Genomic DNA, 20,890 nt, shown 5'->3' with positions numbered 1-20,890 from the left:
GTGCAGAGGGGACCAGGGTAAATGAAGAAGTGCCTTTCCTCGTTGTGCCTTAGACAGTTTTTGCTAATTAACAGCAGAATCTTTTTAATGCCTCTTTTTGTAAAAAAGGACTTTTTTTAAGATCAGCTGTGACCACCTCCAGTTCCTTGTGGCTGAGCCAACTCCTCACTGCTTCCTTCCTTCCTTCCTTCCTTCCTTCCTCCTGCTTGACCTCTGGGCTGAGCATTCCTGTTGCTCCGCGTTCAGGAGCCTGTGAGGATGTGCCATGTTATCCCTGGCACAGGAACCCATCCCTGCACTCACAGCCCAGCTGGAGAGCCTCTCCTGGGAGGCACCACAAACCCTGAGATCCTGAGAAAGCTCTGCACAGCGAGGAGAAGTCAGGGATGCTGGCACTGTGCTCCCAGGTGGCAGCATGGGCTCCCCCTTCCCTCTGCCCCAAAGGCAAATCCGGGACAAAACAGCAAAGTCACAGCACCGGGAGGGTCTGGAGAACCGGCTGAGAGAGGCCGCAGCCTCATCCACACCGCTGTGGGTGCAGGTGACCTGATTTATTCCGTGTCTGCGCATGGGGACAGCCCGAGGGTGGCAGCAAGCCCTTGTCCCCAGCCCTGTGTGCTGCTGCTGAGCCCAGAGCCCGGTGCTGCCCCAGCCTGGCTTGGAGAGTCCCCGCGGTCATTGTCGCCTTCCCCACCCTCACCCGGCACGGACATCGGCAATGCCCCTCCCGAGGCTTTCCCGCTGGCTCGCAGGAGCCGCCGAGGTGACAGAGCAGCGACAAACAGCGACAGGACAGCGTGGGGCACTGCGGGAGCCGGGGACGGGGCTGGTCCCGCCCCGCTGTGCGGTGGCAGCCGAGCAGGACGAGCAGCCCTCGCTCATTGCAGCCTCACTGCGGGGTTTGTGCACCTGGCCCCGGGTTCAGCAGCGGCCCCCGGAGCCCTCGGGATGTCCCCAAGGAAGGACAATCAGCGTTCCTCTCTTCTTGTGCTCCTGTTTGAGTTCCAGCTGGATCCACACTCAGCAAAACCATCCTGCTCTTGCTCAGTACTATGAGCTACAACCTGCTCTGCTGTGGCCAGGGCACACTGCCCAAACCTTCATCTGTAACTGGAAAATATCCTTGACAAAGGGTTTTTTAAGTCTTTTTTTAAGCATTTGGAGGAAATCTGTGTTTTCCCCCAAGGCAAATGCTGCAGCCTCGGTGGGAGCTGCCAGAGCACCAGCACCAGCCTCACCCAGCCAGGCCCTAAAAGTGACATTCCCAAAAGTGACATTCCCATTTAGGATTTCTAAGGAGTGAAACAGCACTGTTGCTGCTCATCATGAAACAATCCTGTCCCCCCCCAGTGAATCCAGGTGGTCACAGCAGAACACAGATGTTGTGTTATCATTTTAAACCAGAGTAGTGTCCTGATTACCTCTGATTGAAGCACGAGGACTGGGGGGTTTATAGTCTATTTATTAAAGACATGAGACTGGAATTTGTACCTCAGCTGATGCATCTCATGATTTAATATATTCTGAACTCGATACTCTATGAAACACTCACTTTTAGTACAAATAAATATTTATATGTGTAAGCAGCTCTCGCTTGGTGGTTTTTGGGTGGAGCTTTGCTGGAGGCTGGCTCAGCTGTGCTTCAGCAGCTGTGCCTGGAGATGTGCGAGAGGAATTGGGCTCTTCCCCCTTCAGAGAGGCAGGATCAGGTGCTGAGGGCTGGACCAAGCCTCTGGAGCCATGGGATGAAAGCAGCCACGTCCCAAACCCTCAGCCTGTGGAGGGAGCTGCCAGAGGGTTTGTGCTCTGACAAGGACTCCCACAGCAGCAGCAAGAGTGGAAAATGTGGGAGAGTTCCTGGAGAAGTGGAATTGCACTCCAGCTGCAGAAATTTCCCCCCAGGAGCAATCAGAAATGACTCCCTGTGCCTCTCCAGCCAGCCCCCGAGCAGTTCTGGGCAGCAGGGAAGGGCAGCTCCGGCCAGAGCCGGGCTTTTGGCGACACCAGCAGGGGCTGTCCCGGCTTTGTCCTGCTGCCGTGCCCGCCCTCGGGGTGACATTAACCCCCTGAGGGCACACCTCACACTCAATTAAAGCCAATTGAGACTTGCCTGCGCTGGGGTTTTAGCGAGCAGGAAACAGCCTGAAAATAGAGTACAAACAGCCCTCAGCACTCGGTGCACTGTCTGGTGTCAAACTGAAGAGCCAGCAACCTGAACTACTGCCCTTTTACCCAGGTATTTCCTGGAGAAAGTGAAATTATGGGTGATATGGGGCGGTCTCGCTGTCACCAGCCACTGGAGGAAACGAGGAGCCAGCAATAGAGGCAGGAGGTGCAGGAGGAGCTTCCCAGGCTGGCATTTCCCAGGTGTCACTGTCCCAGGCTGCTCCAAATGTCCAGCCTGGCCTTGGGCACTGCCAGGGATCCAGGGGCAGCCACAGCTGTGCCAGGGCCTGCCCACCCTGCCAGGGAACAATTCCTAATGCCCAATATCCCATCCAGCCCTGCCCTGTGACACTGGGAGCCATTCCCTGTGTCCTGTCCCTCCATCCCTTGCACAATCTCTCTCCACGTTTCCTGCAGCTCCTTCAGGCCACAGTTTGGTCACCCCAGAGCTTCTCCTGTCCAGGTGAGCCCCCCCAGCTGTGCCAGCCTTTCCTCCCAGCAGAGCTGCTCCATCCCTCTGCCCATGCTGGTGCCTCCCCTGGATCCCAGGCTCACCCAGCCCCAGCACTGAAGTGATTTATGGGATTAACATCCCAGACTTTTCCCATTTCCATATCCCAGCAGTTCTGCTGTGCCTAAATTCCTGCAGCCCTGTGTTAGACCATTGTGCATCTCCCAGTGTTTTGGACACAGGGAAGAAGTCTAAGCAATTATTCAATTATTTTTATCCACCCCCTCAAATTTGGTTTTAGGATTAAATTGGGACAAACTCAGCCCTGCACTCCAGGGGGCAGGACAGCAGGGAGCAGGCTGAGCTTGAGGGACATTGTCACCAGCCCCTGACACCGTGTCATGGCAGGGCTCCAGCCCTCCTTATTTCACTTTATTTTCCTTTGCAGTGCATTTGGTTTTACATCATTCTGTGCCTCCAATGTTTCCCTCCCCTCACAGGCAGCAGAGCTGTGACACAGCCTCCCACCCCTGGGCTTTGAACATTTAATTCCCTTTACAGATTTGGGCTCAATTAGTGCACAGTTCATAGCATTATATGAAAAAGCCACAAGTTCTTGACTACCTCTGACAATAACTCCACTAAAAGAAAACCCCAAACATTTTTGCCACTCACATTTGTAACCCTTGGCCTTTATCGCAACAGAACGTTACAAGAATTCACCAGAACTGGTACCAGCAAGGACAGCACGTTGCTAAACCACATCAATAAGCCCAAAATCCATCTCCTCCTCTTGAAATTCACAGATCTGAGCATGGGACAGAGTCAGACATCCCACAGTGTCCCTGCTGTGCCTCAGGGCTGTGACACCTCGGGATGGTGCCACCGTGGGGCCTGCAGAGACCGAGGGAGAAGCAAGTCCTGGGGACAGTGCACAGGAGCCCAGAGAGCTCAGAGAATGTGGGGATTTAGGAAAGAGCAAGTGGGGTTCTACTCTAGCTGCTGACAGCAAGGGAAAACCAAAAATAAAATCAGCCTTCATTTAAAAAGCCTGCAAAAGCAGAATTCATAAAAAATTAAAAGTATTCAAACATTTTTACAGAGTAGTTTACTATCTTGACTAAATGGCACCAGATTTCAAGTGGTCATGTGGAAGAAAAATCAGTAGCATTTCAAATGTTGCTTTGTTCTAGGAGCAGTTTCTATCCTGGCATTTGCTGCTAGAAGGTACAAGTGAACTGAGTATCGAGGAATCTTTCCCCTATACAGCTTCTGATTTGGTTTGCTTCAGGAAGGAAGTAGAAAAGATTTTCCATACTCAAGTTATCTACAGATTATGTCTATATATATAAAAAAAAGTGTGGCTATGTACAGGTCCTGCACTCACACACCCATCTGTACACACCCAGCCCGTGCCCCTGGCCCTGGGAGCAGCCACTCCTGCTGGGAGGCTCCAGGGATCCCTGGGCTGGCCTCAATTGTTCCACTCATGATCTGGGCTTCCACTCCCACCGGGAATTGCAATAACTTAAGAGGTTGTTGTTGTATAAAAACGATTCCAGGAACAGAACTCCCTTTGCCACCCCTGCTCCCACCCCCTGACACTGGTTTTGCTAACTGATTACAGAAGTCAAACTAAATCACATCAGGAACTGCAAACACACTCTTTTGTCTTAATCAAACACGATCTCCATGGCCAGGTTCTGCATGGAGACATCCTTGGATTTCCTCATCTTCTCGATGGCCCTGTGGAGATCCTGCTGCTGCACGGGCCGGATCTCATCCTCATCGTGCCTGGGGGAGAGACAGACAACAGCCAGGTGAGGGCCAGGGGCAGCCTCACAGCCATCCCTGCCACCAGCAGCTCTGCATGGATCCGCTGGAACCACAGATTGCCTGAGGCTGGAGAATCCCTGCCAGCCCCTGGAGTCCCAGCTGTGCCCAGCCCAGAGCACTGAGTGCCACCTCCAGCCCTTCCTGGGACACCTGCAGGGCTGGGCACTGCAAAGCTCCCTGGGCAGCCCTGCCAAGGCCTGGAATGGAATTCCAAAATGGAATGATGGAACTGGGATTGTGGGTGTGGAGTTTGAATGTGGAAGACTTAAGAGTTTAAGGTTTTAGAATATAGTAATATATATAAACAAGATGGAGTTTTAAGGTGAAGGCTGATCCTTCTTCTTCACCTTCTTCTCCATGGGCTTGGGTGGTTTTGTGTAACTGGGTAAGAAAGTCCCCATTGCAGGCCATGGGTGGTTGGTTATTGATTATTCAAAGTAAAAATAATTCAGGTGTCATTTCTTAAGTTTACCCTTAAAAGGCCTTGTAGAGAGAGAGAGATGGAGCTCCATTTTTAGTTTGTTAGAGTGAAGTGCTGTAGAACTCAGGGTTTGTGAGGCTGTGACATAGATAAGAACTAATTAACCCTTTCCATGCAGAAATTTCTGCTGCTGTCCCAGCTGAGCCTCCCCTGGCCCAGCCTGAGGCCCTTTCCCCTTGTCCTGTCCCTGTTCCATGGCAGCACAGCCCGACCCCCCCTGGCTGTCCCCTCCTGGCAGGGAGTTGTGCAGAGCCACAAGGGCCCCCTGAGCCTCCTTTGCTCCAGGCTGAGCCCCTTGACAGCTCCCTCAGCCCCTCCTGGGGCTCCAGCCCCTTCCCCTTCCTTTGACACGCTCCAGCCCCTCCATGCACTCAGGGTTGCTGCAGGCATGGCAAACAGCAGAGGGATGTCCCAGCACTGTGGCAGCAGCAGGACCTGGTGGCTCAGGACCTGGTGGGCTGAAGCCTGGCACTAACCAGAGCAGCAGCAGGATTTGGTGGGCTGAAGCCTGGCACTAACCAGAGCAGCAGCAGCAGCAGGATTTGGTGGGCTGAAGCCTGGCACTAACCAGAGCAGCAGCAGGATTTGGAGGGCTGAAGCCTGGCACTAACCAGATCAACAGCAGGATTTGGTGGGCTGAAGCCTGGCACTAACCAGAGCAGCAGCAGCAGGATTTGGTGCACTGAAGCCTGGCACTAACCAGAGCAGCAGCAGCAGGATTTGGTGGGCTGAAGCCTGGCACTAACCAGAGCAGCAGCAGGATTTGCTGGCTCAGGCCACCTCCAGTTTGGGCACCTTGGAACAACCAAGGCGCTGAGCTGATTTTCAGAGGCAAAAGCACCGAGAGGCAGTGAGCTGTGAGGGGCTGTGCACAGCGGCAGCAGGGCATGGCAGCAGACACTGCAGCAGTGTGTGGCCCCGTGGGCAGCCCAGCCCCAGGGAGCAGCAGCAGGGAGGGTGCAGCAGCCCCACGTACACGTCCTCCTCGCAGGCGTTGTTGACGTACTCCCGCACGCAGAGCAGCGCCGCGTCCCGGCACATCTCCTTCAGGTCACTGCCCGAGAAACCGTCCGTCTCCTTGGCCACCTGCAGCAGGTCCACGTGGCTGTCCACCTGTGGGAGATCCAGCTCAGCCCAGGGACACTCCAGAGCCAGGGGCTCTGCTCTACAACAGTCTGAGATCATCTTCATTTGGTATTTCTGGGGAGCTGAATTATTCCCTTGCTCTTGGAACCTCCAAGTGGATCACACCGTCACATGTGTCAGCTCATCAAACCCTGCCATGGGCCCCAAACCCACAGAACCCCAACCTGTCACTGACATATTTTATGAAAAATCCTTTCATTAGGATCTTTTCTCCTGTTCAGCTTCCATGTTTTGATGCTTTGGAATGTGATTTGGAGAATTGTTTACCCAGCATGTGAATTGTCTTACATGGGCAATGACAGCCAACCTGTGCGAGGCTGTGAGTAGTCACAAGATTTGACTTTCCTTCCCTTTCCCCTTTCCTTTCCTCCTTCTTCCCCCTCCTTTCCTTTCCTTCTTTCCTTTCCTTTTTTCCTTTCCTTTCCTTTTTTCCTTTCCTTCCTTCCTTTCCTTTCCTTTCCTTTTCCTTTTCCTTTCCTTTTCCTTTTTCCTTTCCTTTTTCCTTTCCTTTCCTTTTTCCTTTCCTTTCCTTTTTCCTTTCCTTTCCTTTTTCCTTTCCTTTTCCTTTCCTTTCCTTTTCCTTTCCTTTCTTTTCCTTTCCTTTCCTTTTCCTTTCCTTTCTTTCCTTTCCTTTCCTTTTTCCTTTCCTTTCCTTCCTTTTTTCCTTTCCTTTCCTTCTTTCTTTCCTTTCCTTTCCTTTCTTTCCTTTCCTTTCCTTTCCTTTCCTTTTCCTTTCCTTTCCTTTCCTTTCCTTTCCTTCCTTTCTTCCTTTCCTTTCCTTTCCTTTCCTTTCCTTTCTTTCCTTTCCTTTCCTTTCCTTTCCTTTCCTTTCCTTTCCTTTCCTTTCCTTTCCGTCTCCTTTCCCCTTCCTTCCCTTCCCTTCCCTTCCCTTCCCTTCCCCTTCCCTTCCTTCCCTTCCCCTTCCTTCCCTTCCCTTCCCTTCCCTTCCCTTCCCTTCCCTTCCCTTCCCTTCCCTTCTCCTTCCCTCCATCCTTTCTTCTATTCTTTTAGTATAATTTTAATATATCATTTTTAAAATATAATATATATCATAAAATAATAAATCAGCCTCCACAAACATGGAGCCAAGATTCTCATCTCTCCTCTCCTCCTGGGACCCTGCAAACACCACCACCCCAACCATCCTTACTCAGCCTGGCATGTCCTTGTGGATACATCCTTGGAACCCCTGAACATTGGATTATCCTGCACTAATCACACTCCTGCCTGGGCAAAAACTGCATCCCAGGAACAGTGACCCCTTTTCCCAGGTGCCCACATGAGTTCCTCACCCATTCCTGCTTTACACAGCCCCAAACTGGGGGGTTTAGAGACAAAATTCTGTGTCTAACTCAGTGCACTGGGTCAGGCTGAATTCTTGCCAAGCAAGACCTCAGGTTTATTCCATCTTTTATGAAATTTCTGATTCCTTTCCCACCATGTGCATAATTTTTTTCCTTTTTAAAAGTTAAACCTAACAGTCTAACAAAAGGCTGTAATTCTGGGATTATTTCTTTCAAGAGGGAAACTATTCCCTAAAATCATGGTTTAAATCAGGCAAGGAAAAGAGAGGGCAAAATTCCCCTTGCCATGTGAAGTGCGAGTTTGAGAGATCCAATTCCTCCTCCTGTGGGATAACCAATACAGGCTGGTTTTTTATCTCCCTGAAAAACTCATTTCTGTGGTTCCCTGCTGGTGAGCTGCCATTTTTAGGCCTCTTCAAAAAAATTCAAGTTGGTTTTACTAATAAATTCTATTTATTAGGCTGGAGCTCAGCCCACAGACACTTTGCAACATAAACTTGAAGGCAATTAGTGCTGCTGATTAAATTTGGGAGGAAGCTCTGAGGAACAGGGATTCCTTTTCAGGTGTGCTCACACCTCATCCTTTCCTTCTCCTCTGAAATTTGAATTAGGGATCAAAAGCAGCACTGTCAAAAAAATTTATTGCTCTTTGCTTGAGTTGAGCCAAGACAGAGTTAAAGAGTTTAAAGTCAGCACCTTCTTGATTTCCTTCAAATTTCCTTCCCTGATCTAAACATGATTCACCTGCACCTTTTAGAGAGAGAAACAAGCAAATGGAGCCAGAACTGGAGTCACTGCTCAGAGGGGGTGATTCACACAAGCCAAGGCTCCTGCTCACAAAGGAGCCCATAGCAGGGCTTTAATGGCAGCCACACCTAAAGCCACAAAGGATTCCCAAGTTCTCAGCTCAGGGCCCTGGCACATCACAAACCACACCTTGTGCAGGGCCAGGGCTGCACTGGGGGCAGCCATGCAGCCAGGAGCTACTCACATTTTCATTCTTCAAAATCAGCTTCAAGATGGCCTCTCTTTGCTTCAGAGCCTGAAAGAGAGGAGACTGAATTACCAGAGGACAAAAATGAACACTTGTGACAACCCCAGGGCTTTCAGGACATGTGACACACTGAGGGAACCTCTCTGATGGCAAATTCCCTTCCACAGGTGATGCTTGGGAAATTCTAAACCACGTAAATCACACACTGTGTGATTCAAAACTGCACACCAAAACCCCCACAGAAACCCCACACATCCCATGGGTATATCCTGCACTAACACCCACTCCTGCCTGGCAAAACCTGGATCCCAGAACAGTGACCCCTTTTCCCAGGAGTTTCTCAGAACCCTGCTGTCTGCACACCTGATCCTGCTTTGCACAGCCCCAAACTGAGGGGTTTAGAGGCAGAATTGTGTGTCTAACTCAGTGCTGGAGGTTACTGAAGAATCCTTCCTAGGAAGGCCAAACACAGGCAACAAACACTGGGGTTTGTGCCTGCCCAACCTCACTTCCATCATTAAAAGGGGAAAAATCCCCCCACAGACAATTTGGGAGCTGAAAAGTTGCTCCTCTGTCCACAAAACCCACTCCTGCCATTTCTCTCTGCTTTGCAGGCAATTTTTGATGAATAATTTGGGGCCTTTTAATCTCAAACTCAGTTACAAAATCTGCAAGGCTTTCCCTGCTGCCCCTGCCTGTTCCCAAGCCACAGCACAACAATTATTCCAGCTGCAGTGAGAGTCAGGGCCAGTCTGGGCTGATCACAAAGCCCAGAGCAGCTGTAAGCTCATGGCAGGGCTCTAGGGGGGTAGGGAAAATCTGCTCTGGGAGAGGGAGCCAATCCCTGTAACCTCCCAGGGCACATAATAAAGATGGGGCTTGATAGAATGGCACCACAAAGTTCTCAAATCCAAATTTTTGCCCCCTTCTAACTGCAGGAACAGCTGGAGATGAGTGGAACAGGTGTGGAAGCACAGCTTATAAATGTGACACAGGTTATAAATGCTGTTCCCAAAGGGATCCACTCCCATGGAGGGAAAGTCAGTTCCAACAACACAGGCGTGGGAACACAGCTCCTCTCTTGCACAATCAATAAGAATTTTACTCCTCCAGTTTGCTCTCAGCAAAAATGGATCATGATTTCTGTAGCCAGGAGGGAATTCAAGCACAACTGAACTCCTGATAACACTGACACAAAAACGTCTGGTCACATCAGCAGGCATTCAAAGGTGAAATAGCTGGGAAAGGATGGCAGGACCAACATTTGGAACAATGATCAAGAACTTAATAAGTCACAGAACCATGGAATGGTTTGGGAGCTGAAATCCATCTCATTCCAAGCCCATCACAGGCAGGTTTTCCAGCGTGGAAAGCCTGAGCAGAACTGAGTTACAAACCAGCCCTCCCCAGTGTGCAGCACCCAAACAGCTCCACGCCCAGAGGAGAGCAGGGCTGGGCAGCTCATGGTGTTGTTCCAGATAAAAACCCCAAGAGATCACAACTTCACCTTAAAAATCTGAGTTCTGGATGTGCTTCAAAAGCCCTAAACCCAGGTGAGCAGAGGCAGCACTGCTGCAGGAAAAGCCCCCTGGGGCAGGGCAGGCAGGACTCACAGGCTGGTTGATGTGGAAGCGGGTGGGCATCCTCCTCATGATGGCAGAGTCCAGGTCCTGGGGCCTGTTGGTGGCCCCCATGACAATCACCTGTGTGACACCAAGAGACAGAAACCAGAGCTGGGACACATCCCCAGGCTGGGAATGTCAGCACCAGCCAGGGATCTCCCCCACTTTATCAACAGCATCACATTTCCAGAAGTTACCAAGAGGTTTCCTGGCAGTGATCTCAGCAAGGGCAGCCCTGGTGCCACAAACACCACCTGGGGGGAGATTTCAATGAGCCCAACTTGAAATCTCAAACCCCAAGGAGGAACTTAAAACTTCTGCTTGTGATGTCACTCTTAGTTCCTGGTGGAATTCAAAAGGAGATGTTTCGGGAAGGTGCTTTAAAAATGTGGTGCTTTTGTGCTGTGCTGGAAAAAGCATCACAGAAGGTTTTGGGCTGGAGAAGACCTTCAAGGTCATTTTGTTGTCAATTCTTCATGAGCAGGGACATCTTCTAGGAGACCACCATGGCAGTGGGTTCACCTGGAGTCTTTATTCTTTTAAATTCAGTAAAAATTGAGCCAAGATTTTTCAAAAAAAAGCATTCCAGGAGCTCCAGGTGAGCAGTGGGTTAAAGGCAAGCCCAACACCAGGCCAGTGTTTACCTCCCTGCAGCACTCCAGCTCTTAACTCCAGAACAAATTGACTCCCCATTCACAGCTGCCTTGTTCTCCCATGCCTTACTCTAAGCTGTGTGCATGGTAAACAGCCAGCAGGACAGTGACAAACGACAGGGTGGTTAATCTGGGCTGCAGGACAGTGACAAACACCACGGGGATTGTCATTAACCCGGGCTCCAGGGCTTTGCTGCCCTGCTCCTGCCTTCGGGCCAGGCCCAGCAGCTCCAGCAAGGAGGGCCAGCAGGCTTGGTGGCCCAGCAGTGTCACCCTGCCACCTAGAGGCACTGGGATGGCTGGCTCGGGGATAATCCACACTTCTCTGGGCTTTATTTTCCTGATTTGGGAAAAGGAAACCTTTCCTCAGCAGGTTTAGCTCCCAGCTGAGTGTGGAATTCCAGGTGGGATCAGCACATCCACCTCAACACTTCCTTACAATGTCCTTCAAGCATTTGGGATTCTGGTTTTTCTTACAAAAGGCAAACACTGCTGAGCTTGAGAGACCCCAGATTGTCTCAGTGCAGGGAATGAATAATTTCATTTGCTCCAAGGAATTGGCAGTGTGTTGGGTAAAAAAAGGTAATGCACTGTGCTTGGAAGATTATATCAGTTTCCAGTGAAGGGTTCATACCACTGCTTTTTACTAATGGGGAGCTTTAACCCTCAGTACACACACATCACTGGTTTTTGCTCATTTTGGGGAAAAATCAGCTGAAAAACATCTTTAGCACATGCTTGGGAGAGGAGAAAAAGCTATTAATGCAAAAATACACATTTAAAAGGCTGAAAAATTTCAATTTAGAGAATAAAGATTCTGTTGAAGGGCTTTGAGAAGATTATCCCAGGTGACACCATGGCACTTCAATCAAGAAGTGTTTCCAGATGAGATGGGATGGGCTTTAAGGTGTCTCACATCCCAAACCATTCTGGGATTCTGAATAACTCAAATATAGCTTTCTGAATTCAGAATCCCAGAATGGTTTGGGATGGGAGGCACCTTAAAGCCCATCCCACCTCATCTGGAAACACTTCTTGATTAAAACCAAGCTAAGCACAAAGCCAATGTTCTCAGGAATGACCTGTGGATACAACTGCCCTCATTCCCATAAAGCGCTGGGAATCACTGACAGGTACAGAAGCCTTGGCAAGCCCTGTTCCCAAAATCCCAGCTGAGGGGATGAGGGGATGAGGGGATGAGGGGATGAGGGGATGAGGGGATGAGGGGATGAAGAAATGAGGGGATGAGGGGATGAGGGGATGAGGGAATGAGGAAATGAGGGGATGAGGGGATGAGGGGATGAGGGGATGAGGGGATGAGGGGATGAGGGAATGAGGAAATGAGGGAATGAGGGAATGAGGGGACGAGGGGACGAGGGGACGAGGGGATGAAGAAATGAGGGAATGAGGGGATGAGGGGATGAGGGGATGAGGGGATGAGGGGATGAGGGGATGAGGGAATGAGGGAATGAGGGGATGAGGGATGAGGGGATGAGGGGATGAGGGGATGAGGGGATGAGGGGATGAGGGGATGAGGGGATGAGGGAGTGAGGGGATGAGGGGATGAGGGGATGAGGGAGTGAGGGGATGAGGGGATGAGGGGAATGAAGGGAATGAAGGGAATGAAGGGATGAGGGGATGAAGGGATGAAGGGAATGAAGGGATGAGGGGATGAGGGGATGAGGGGATGAGGGGATGAGGGAATGAGGGGATGAGGGGATGAGGGGATGAGGGGATGAGGGGATGAGGGGATGAGGGAGTGAGGGGATGAGGGGAATGAAGGGAATGAAGGGAATGAAGGGATGAGGGGATGAAGGGAATGAAGGGATGAGGGGATGAGGGGATGAGGGGATGAGGGGATGAGGGGATGAGGGGATGAGGGGATGAGGGGATGAGGGGATGAGGGGATGAGGGGATGAGGGGATGAGGGAGTGAGGGAGTGAGGGGATGAAGGGAAGAAGGGATGAAGGGATGAGGGGATGAGGAAATGAGGACATGAGGAGATGAGGAGATGAGGGGATGAGGGGATGAGGGGATGAGGGGATGAAGGGAATGAAGGGAATGAAGGGAATGAAGGGATGAGGGGATGAGGGGATGAGGGGATGAGGGGATGAGGGGATGAGGGGATGAGGGGATGAGGGGATGCCATCCCCCCTCCCAGCACACCCTGGGGACTCACCTGGCAGTTGTAGTCAGTGTCCAGCCCATCCCACAGGCTCATGAACTGGGCTTTCATCATGGCCGTGGCCTCGTGGTCGGTGCTGGATCGGTTCCTCAGGAAGGAATCTGGGCCAAAGCAGGGATGCAGTCACTGCCAGCCCCATTCCCCTCAGGAATGCACTCCTGGGCTGCTCTCTCATCTCATGCATGCGTTTTCAATCAGCACTGGCAGCAAACAGCAAGTGCTGCTAAGGGTGAAAGTGGATTCTCCCCCATTCCTAAGCTCCCTTTCCAAGGACACCACACAAGGGTGCACCATCACAGGGGATTCCTCACATCCTGTGCTCCAAATTTTCACCTGCATGAAAATTTCACCTTTCACCTTAACCTGCATTCATAGAAAGCAGCCTCCCTGCTGGACCCTTCTCTAGGTCTGGATTGAAGGCACTGAGACAGTAGCTCATGTTCAGACTCAGGTGTTTATCATTTCTTATCAGTAAAACAGCCTCACTACTGAGAGTTTGGCAGCAAGGCACAAAATGGCAACAATCTCTTGTTCCAAGGGCTTTTAAGACTAAACTATCCAGTTAAGAGCTGACACCTGGATTATTTTCCCTTTTAACCCAATAACTGATCCCAAAGAGCTGCAATGTGGACTTTTCCACCCAATTACAAAATGCCACCCAAACCCATGGAGAAGGAGGAAGAAGCAGCAGGAAGGAGAAACCCAGGATGACACCCTGTGCCCTCCATCTTGCTTCCATCCACAACACACTAAAAATCCCAAACCCTCAATTTCTCACCAAGTGATGCACCTGCACTGCTCTGTATAACCTATTGCACACTTTTGTGGGTTCCAATCTATTCTGGAGTTTAGGAAACTTTCTCCATGGATGAGGGTCAGAGTCAGTGCTGCCCTGGGGGTCAGGGTCAGAGAAATATTCCCAGTGCTTTGGGGTTTCCACACCTCCCCTCCTATCCTTCAGCCCTGTGAAATTCCCATTCCAGAGCTCTCCTAAAACCACATTTTACCTCCCATATGTGCCCTGACAGCAGAAGCACTGAAGTGTATTTGTTGCTGAGTTTCCTCATGAACCAAAATTAAGTAGGAATTTGTTTTACTTGTGAATTCCTCCACTACCACCAGGAAAAAAACCCCATTGTTTTTCCTAATGTGCCACCATTCCTTCACAATTCTGAAGGAAAAGATGACAGCAGATCCATACATCACTAAGCCTACAGTTCAATGCCACTCTGCCATGGCTACTGATAAAACAAAAAAGAGATTTTTACCTATTTCATCAATAAAAATGATGGATGGCTGGAGCTTTATGGCCAGGGAGAAGACAGCAGCAGCCAGCTTTTGGGATTCTCCATACCATTTATCTGTCAGCGTGGAGGGCTGCAGGTTGATGAACCTGCACCCAGCTTCCTTGGCAGTGGCTTTGGCAATCAGGGTCTTCCACAACCAGGGGGGCCATAGAGAAGAACTCCTGGAAAATTCACAGAGTTAAAAGGGAAGAAATCAAACCAAAGGAACACCGTTCCATCCATCAGAGGTTTTAAGGTAATCCCTGTTAAATTACCAAAGACAATTCCCTTTGGGGGATTTTTTCCCCTTTTTAGACAGGGAGGGTGAAGCTGAAACATCTGAGAGATGACTGATTTATTGTGGGGCTGCAGCATCATCTTTAAGGTCCCTTCCAAGCCAAACCACCCCATGATTCCATTTTATTCCATTCCCAGGACAGCAAATTAACCCCTATTTATGTCCTGGCAGGTTTATTTACAGCTCCTTCCAGCCCTTAGCACAGAGGAGTGAGGAAAGGAAAAATCCATCACACAACAGACCCACAGACAGTTTAAAAACAAATTACCCACAATTAAATATGACATCTTGTATTATTTTTAAACTTGTCACAGTGCAAGAATTCACAGGAGTGTTTTTCTAAACACAGTTACAAAGAAAACAATTTCAAAACAATTTCAAGAGCAACATTCAGTTAAAAGAACCCAAAACACAGGGAATTATTGAGGTTTTTTCTCTGTTTATGTGAGTGATGCCCACAAACATCATTACTCTGGAGCAGTGATTTCCTATTAAGCCACTTATAAAACTGGGGAGCAGCCTGAGCTGGAAAATCTGCTTTAAAAAGATAAATAAAAAAAAAAATCATTTTTTCCTTCAGCTTATTAAATCATGGCATTCATGTAATTTTCCAGACAGCTTCAGTTTGTGAGTTCCACAGAAAGCAGCCTGGAAAAACTAAACCAGCCACCAAAGTGCTGCATTTTCCATCCCTTTGAGCAGCCTTGAGGTGCTCACAGATCCAGCAGTAACTGAGAGCTCCAGAAATCAATATTTAGGGAATAAAGCTGTAAACTTGGGTGTTTGTCCAACATTTTAGGTTTAAATTCTGCTTTTTTAAAATATTTTTCTTCAGTGAAATACAACAAATATGGCTGTAGGGATTTCAGCAGAGTCCAACTTGTGTTTTACTGGGGAAAATGAATCTTCCACCTGCCTTTAGGCTGTGTAACCCAACTGCAGAGAGAATCAAGGTATCTCCAGAGAAAAAATGGGATTTCTGTCCTGCTGAATGATGGCAATTTTAGGAGTGTCAAAGAGCAGAGTTAGAGCTCAACTCTGCCAAAGGACAACACAGGAAATGACAACTGAGACAGTTAAAAATACAGGATACAGGGATTGTAATGGCCTGGGGTGACAGGACACAGGGAATGGCTTCATGCTGCCAGAGGGGAGGTTTGGGTGGGATATTGAGAATTGGGAATTGTTCCCTGGCACAGTTGGGGCTGCCCTGGATCCCTGGCAGTGCCCAAGGCCAGGCTGGAGCAGCCTGGGACAGTGGGAGGTGTCCCTGCCATGGCACTGATGGGATTTAAGGTCCTCCCAAGCCAAATGATTTCATGACGGACATCATAACCAAAATCCAGCTACTGCTTCATTATTCAGATCAAACTTCCTCACCAAAGCAGGGGAAGAAGGAAAATCTGAGGGTTTTCCCTGGCATTGGTCCTGATGTTTGCACTTTGACCCAACAAGCCACTTCCTCTTCCCTTTCTGACAAACTGCACCTTTTATATTTCAAATATCAAGGTGTAAATCCAACACATTCCCTTCCTACCTTTTGGGGGCTGTAAGAGCCTGGAATTCTCAAACAAATATTTCTTCTTGATGGGCAGAATGACAGTGTCTTTCAAATCTGTGATGACATCATCTAAACCTGCAATATCACTCCAGGTCACCTGCAAGGGAAAAACAGTGTTGGGAATGATCAGCACTGATCCTGCCAAGGAAAAGCACCCACCAGCTTCAAAGAGTGGCTTGAAAATAAAAGAGAAAAGGGATTAAAACTCTCTGCTCTCTGTGAGGCAGTTTTAGATCACAGGAATATTTCCACAGAGGTGCAAACAATGCAAGCCAGGGACAAAGGGGGGTTTTGCAGGGAAGTTGCTCACATGCATGCTGAGAGGGTCCACCAGGTGGGCAGCAATGCTCATCTCATACTCAGTCAGCTTCACATTCTTCACTCCTATCTGCTTCATCAGCTTTTCGGCCTGGGGGGAACCAAACAGCAGGAAAATCAAAGGAAGAAATGGAATGCTTCACTCAAAAATCAGCTTTTTTAAACAACTGCTGGTTGTGGTTTGAAAAGCTTCTCCCTAAGAGGTGAAATCTTGTTTAAGTTCTGCTGTTTCCTAATGACTTTGTTGTCACTTGAGTGAAACCAAGTCAGATGTCTCAGTTCCCATCAAACAAATGCTTGGACCCTCACATGCCCAAACCCACAACTTCTCTGCTATGACTTAAAAAAAAACACAACAAACCTTAAAACACAGACTGTGTCCCCCAGGCCTCCAGAACACTTTGAGAGATTAATATATTTTCACATGACTCAAGGAGAAATTAATCTATTTTTAAATTCCCAAAAGTCAATTTCTAATATGTGTTCAGTGGGTTTTCCCTCATTTACAAGGAAAACTCATTGTGCCAACACACTTGCACAATTCAGTTTCTCTTTCTGCTCAAAGTTGCAGTAAGTCCAACAAGGTTTTGGGACAGTACAGCCTCTTAGAGAACAGCTGGCACTGAACCCATGGGGAAAGTTGGTTTTCAATTGAAAATCTCATTACAGAAGGAAAACCACCCAACACAGGTTGCTCAAAACCTGTGAAATTCCTGTCAGTCAGAAACTAAACCAAAAGAAAGCTGCCACATTTCTAAAGCAAACCTTAACTTTTGGTTCTGAAGGGCCCCTAAAGCTTTTCCAGAGCACAAATAGTTCCAGTTCAAGGTAAGCAACGAGGCTTTTCATTTTTTCCCTCCCTTTTCCAAGGCATTTAGACTGCTGGTGAAGGTCTCTGCCTTCACTAAGTTGCCAGAAATGCAGAGATTTCAAGTTCTCTTTTAAATTAAGAATTAAGTCCAGGTTTAAGAATTAAGAATTAATTCTCAAGGTTTAAGAATTAATTAATTCTCAATAATTAATTCAAGGTTAATAAAGAGATTGATGATTTAAGGCCACTGCTGCTCAGCAAAGGTGTCAGAAGCAGAGGAGGCACAGAATTGCTGAAAATGAGAGCCAACAGCTCTGATTTTCAGCAACAGTTTAGACCCACAGTTTTGCCACCACTTCAAGCTGGAAACTGCAATTTGTTATAAAAATTTGTTATTTTTCATTTGCTCTATACTGCAATTCATTATAAAACCTGAACAGACCAAACAACTAAACCCCGAGACTGACTAACAAACTCCACCTTCCCTCATTCCTCAAGATCCCAAGCAAAGAGTGCAGAATGCAATCCTACCTGCTTCTGAGCTTCCACCTTCTGCTTCCTGGTGGGGTCAATGGCATCCACCATCCATTTGATGGTGAAGTAGGTGACAGCCCCGAAGATGGTGAGGCGGAAGATCAGCCCCACCACCTCGTTGCGGCTCAGGGGCCGCGAGAAGGCCTCGGCGTGCACCATCCTCCTTCTGCCCTGAGGGGAAAAGGGGCAAAGAAAGGGAAATCAGAGCTGGGAAAACATCTGCAGGGGGTTGGGATGTTGTTGGATAAAAGGTGTTGTGCAGGGAGTTGGGATAAGGGAATGGAGAGGCAGGAAAAGAGGATGGGATATCGGGAATTAGGAGTTGTTCCTGAGGGTGGGCGGGCCCTGGAATGGATTTCCCAGAGAAGCTGTGGCTGCTCCTGGAAAAAGGAAGCACAGGGAGGCAAGGAAAGGAAAATCAGAGCTGAAAAAACCACTTTCATGGGGTGGGATGTTGTTTGATAAAAGGTGTTGTGCAGGGAGTTGTGATGAGTGAATGGAGGGACAAGACAAGACTGAATGGCTTCACACTGCCAGACAATGGGATTTTGGGAAGCTGTGGCTGCCCCTGGAAAAGGGAAGCACGGGGAGGCAAAGAAAGGAAAATCAGAGCTGTAAGAACACCTGCATGGGGTTGGAATGTTGTTTGATAAAAGGTGTTGTGCAGGGAGCTGGGGTAAGGGAATGGAGAGAGGCAGGACAAGAGGATGGGATATTGGGAATTAGGAGTTGTTCCTGAGGGTGGGCAGGCCCTGGAATGGATTTCCCAGAGAAGCTATGGCTGCTCCTGGAAAAAGGAAGCACAGGGAGGCATGGTAATGAAAATCAGAGCTGAAAAAAACACTTTCATGGGGTGGGATGTTGTTGGATAAAAGGTGTTGTGCAGGGAGTTGGGGTAACTGAATGGACAAGGGGGAATGGCTTCACACTGCCAGAGGATGGGATTTCGGGGAGGAATTGCTCCTGAGGGTGGGCGGGCCCTGGAATGGATTTTCCAGAGCAGCTGTGGCTGCCCCTGGAAAAGGGAAGCACAGGGAGGGAAGGAATAGAAAATCAGAGCCGTAAGAACACCTGCATGAGGTTGGAATGTTGTTGGATAAAAGGTGTTGTGCAGGGAACTGGGGTAAGTGAATGGAGAGAGGCAGGACAAGAGGATGGGATATTGGGAATTAGGAGTTGTTCCTGAGGGTGGGCAGGCCCTGGAATGGATTTCCCAGAGAAGCTGTGGCTGCTCCTGGAAAAGGGAAGGACAGGGAGGCAAGGAAAGGAAAATCAGAGCTGTAAGAACACCTGCATGGTGTTGGAATGTTGTTGGATAAAAGGTGTTGTGCAGGGAGCTGGGGAAGTGAATGGAGAGAGGCAGGACAAGAGGATGGGATTTTGGAGAGGAATTGCTCCCTGGCAGGCTGGGCAGGCCCTGGCACAGGGTGCCCAGAACAGCTGTGGCTGCCCCTGGATCCCTGGCAGTGCCCAAGGTCAGGCTGGAGCAGCCTGGGATGCTGTAAGGCATCCCTGCCCACAAATGGGCTTCCATGTCCATTCCAGCCCAAACCATTCTGTGATTCTGTGCTCACAGTGGGCACAAATTTCACATTCCCACTGACACTTTGGGGGTGCTGCTGACCCTGAGTGCTGCCTGCTGGAGCCAGGGAAGTCCAGGATTGAATTCCAGAGGTTTTTCCCTGAGAGGAAGCTGACAGCAAAGGCACCTGGCTGCCACATGAAGGAGCAATCAGCAATTCCCATTTGATTAAAAGGAGGTTAAGAGCTGGGGCCTGCACCTGGCAGGATGCATGGGGAGTTATTAATATCCCTGGAAAGCTGAAAATGCTGGATGTGGCACACAGCTATCCAGGGAAAAGCCTGGCTGCTGCAGGAGCCAAGCCCACAGAGCACAGCACCCTCAGTCCTGGGAACAAAGGGCACAGAGGAAAGAACTGCGCTGAAACTCTGGGAAAATTATTTATAAAATCAGGGTCCAGCTCTTCTTCAGCTCTGGGAGGGATCTGCTTGAAAATCCCAAATCCCTCCTTGGGCACTGCCCCATTTTCCTTGTGCAAGGGCAAAACCAGCAGCAACTCCTTTGGCAGCTCCTGCCACTCCCTGGCCACTCTCCAAACCAAGCTGGCAGCCAGGGCAATGCTGGAGCACCCAGAGCCAAATTAGCCCTGGATCCCCTTCCTCAGGGAGCCCTACAGCCAAATTATCCCTGAATTCACCTCCTTAGAGCACCCACAGCCAAATTAACCTGGATCCCCCTCCTCAGGACACCCAGAGCCAAATTAATCTGGATCCCCATCCCCAGGGCAATGCTGGAGCATCCACAGCCAAATTATCCCTGGATCCCCCTCCCAGGACACCAAATTATCCTGGATCCCTGCTAAAGGATGTGAGGAAGCATCCCGGAGCCAAGGGATTCTGCGTGTCCTCGTCAGCCTGATTTATGAAAATAAAAGGGCTCTGTAGTCGCTGAGCAAGGAGCAAACCTGCCAAAAACCCCGTGCAGGAACCTCCTTCTTATGCAACGCGTGCCTGAGCGCCAACCGAAAGCAAAAGCTCGAACAGCGAGGAACCGAAGCAGAACCTGGCTGAGGGAAGCCCCAGCCCCGCACAAAGGCTGAAACCCGGCGGAACTCAGCGTTTGTCCGCCCTCGGGGCCCGCGGCGGCTCCGCGCTCCCGGTCAGGCGCAAAGGGAAACCAAAAGCGGCAGCGGCGCTGGTTCCCGTTCCGCTGCGAGGGCACGCTGCCGGGAAGGCCGGGCAGCCCCGCTGCAGCGCGGGGATCCCCCCGGGGCCGGGCAGCCCCGTCACGGCAGCCCCGGGCAGGGCCGGGCCGGGCCGCGCTGCCCGTGACCTTCCCGCCGCCCGGCAGGTGCGGCGCGGCCGGGGCCGCCGTCCCGCCGGGGCACTCACCGTGCGGCGGCTCTCCGGGACACGGCGCGGGCCGGGTGGCAGCAGCAGGAGGGGGAGGAAGGCGAGGAGGAGGAGGAGGAGCGGGTGGGAGAAGCGGAGCAAAAACCGGCGGCGGCACCGAGGGCCCGGCAGCGGCGGCGGCGCGTCCGGCGCTTCCTCCGTCCGTGCGGCGCTCGCCGCCCCGCCCAAAGGTTCCGGGCGGCGGCGGCCCGCTCGAAGGTTCCGCCCACCGGATGCGGGGCAGCCCCGGCCGGGAAGGGCCCGGAGCCACCGGAGCCACCGGCAGCGGCCGCGGCCCAACCGAGCGGCTCCACCGGCACCCCCCGGGCCG

The 20,890-nt window shown here is 50.4% G+C and overlaps 1 protein-coding gene across 1 annotated transcript; it reads right to left on the bottom strand.

Annotated features, from left to right (window-relative positions):
- Positions 1-102: 102 nt before the first annotated feature.
- Positions 103-20,848, bottom strand: ATAD1 (ATPase family AAA domain containing 1). The gene is given in 11 exon segments (XM_074544531.1): positions 103-4,411; positions 5,911-6,047; positions 8,376-8,426; positions 9,992-10,081; positions 12,833-12,939; positions 14,107-14,274; positions 14,277-14,306; positions 15,960-16,080; positions 16,294-16,392; positions 17,644-17,817; positions 20,560-20,848. Coding segments are annotated over 10 exon segments (1,086 nt in total). The 5' UTR covers positions 17,806-17,817; positions 20,560-20,848; the 3' UTR covers positions 103-4,290.
- Positions 20,849-20,890: the final 42 nt, after the last annotated feature.

This window comes from Zonotrichia albicollis, chromosome 7, assembly GCF_047830755.1.
Source record: "Zonotrichia albicollis isolate bZonAlb1 chromosome 7, bZonAlb1.hap1, whole genome shotgun sequence".
Classification (NCBI taxonomy): domain Eukaryota; kingdom Metazoa; phylum Chordata; class Aves; order Passeriformes; family Passerellidae; genus Zonotrichia; species Zonotrichia albicollis.
Note: the sequence above shows the minus strand (reverse complement) of the source record. Positions and strands in the feature narration are given on the sequence as shown.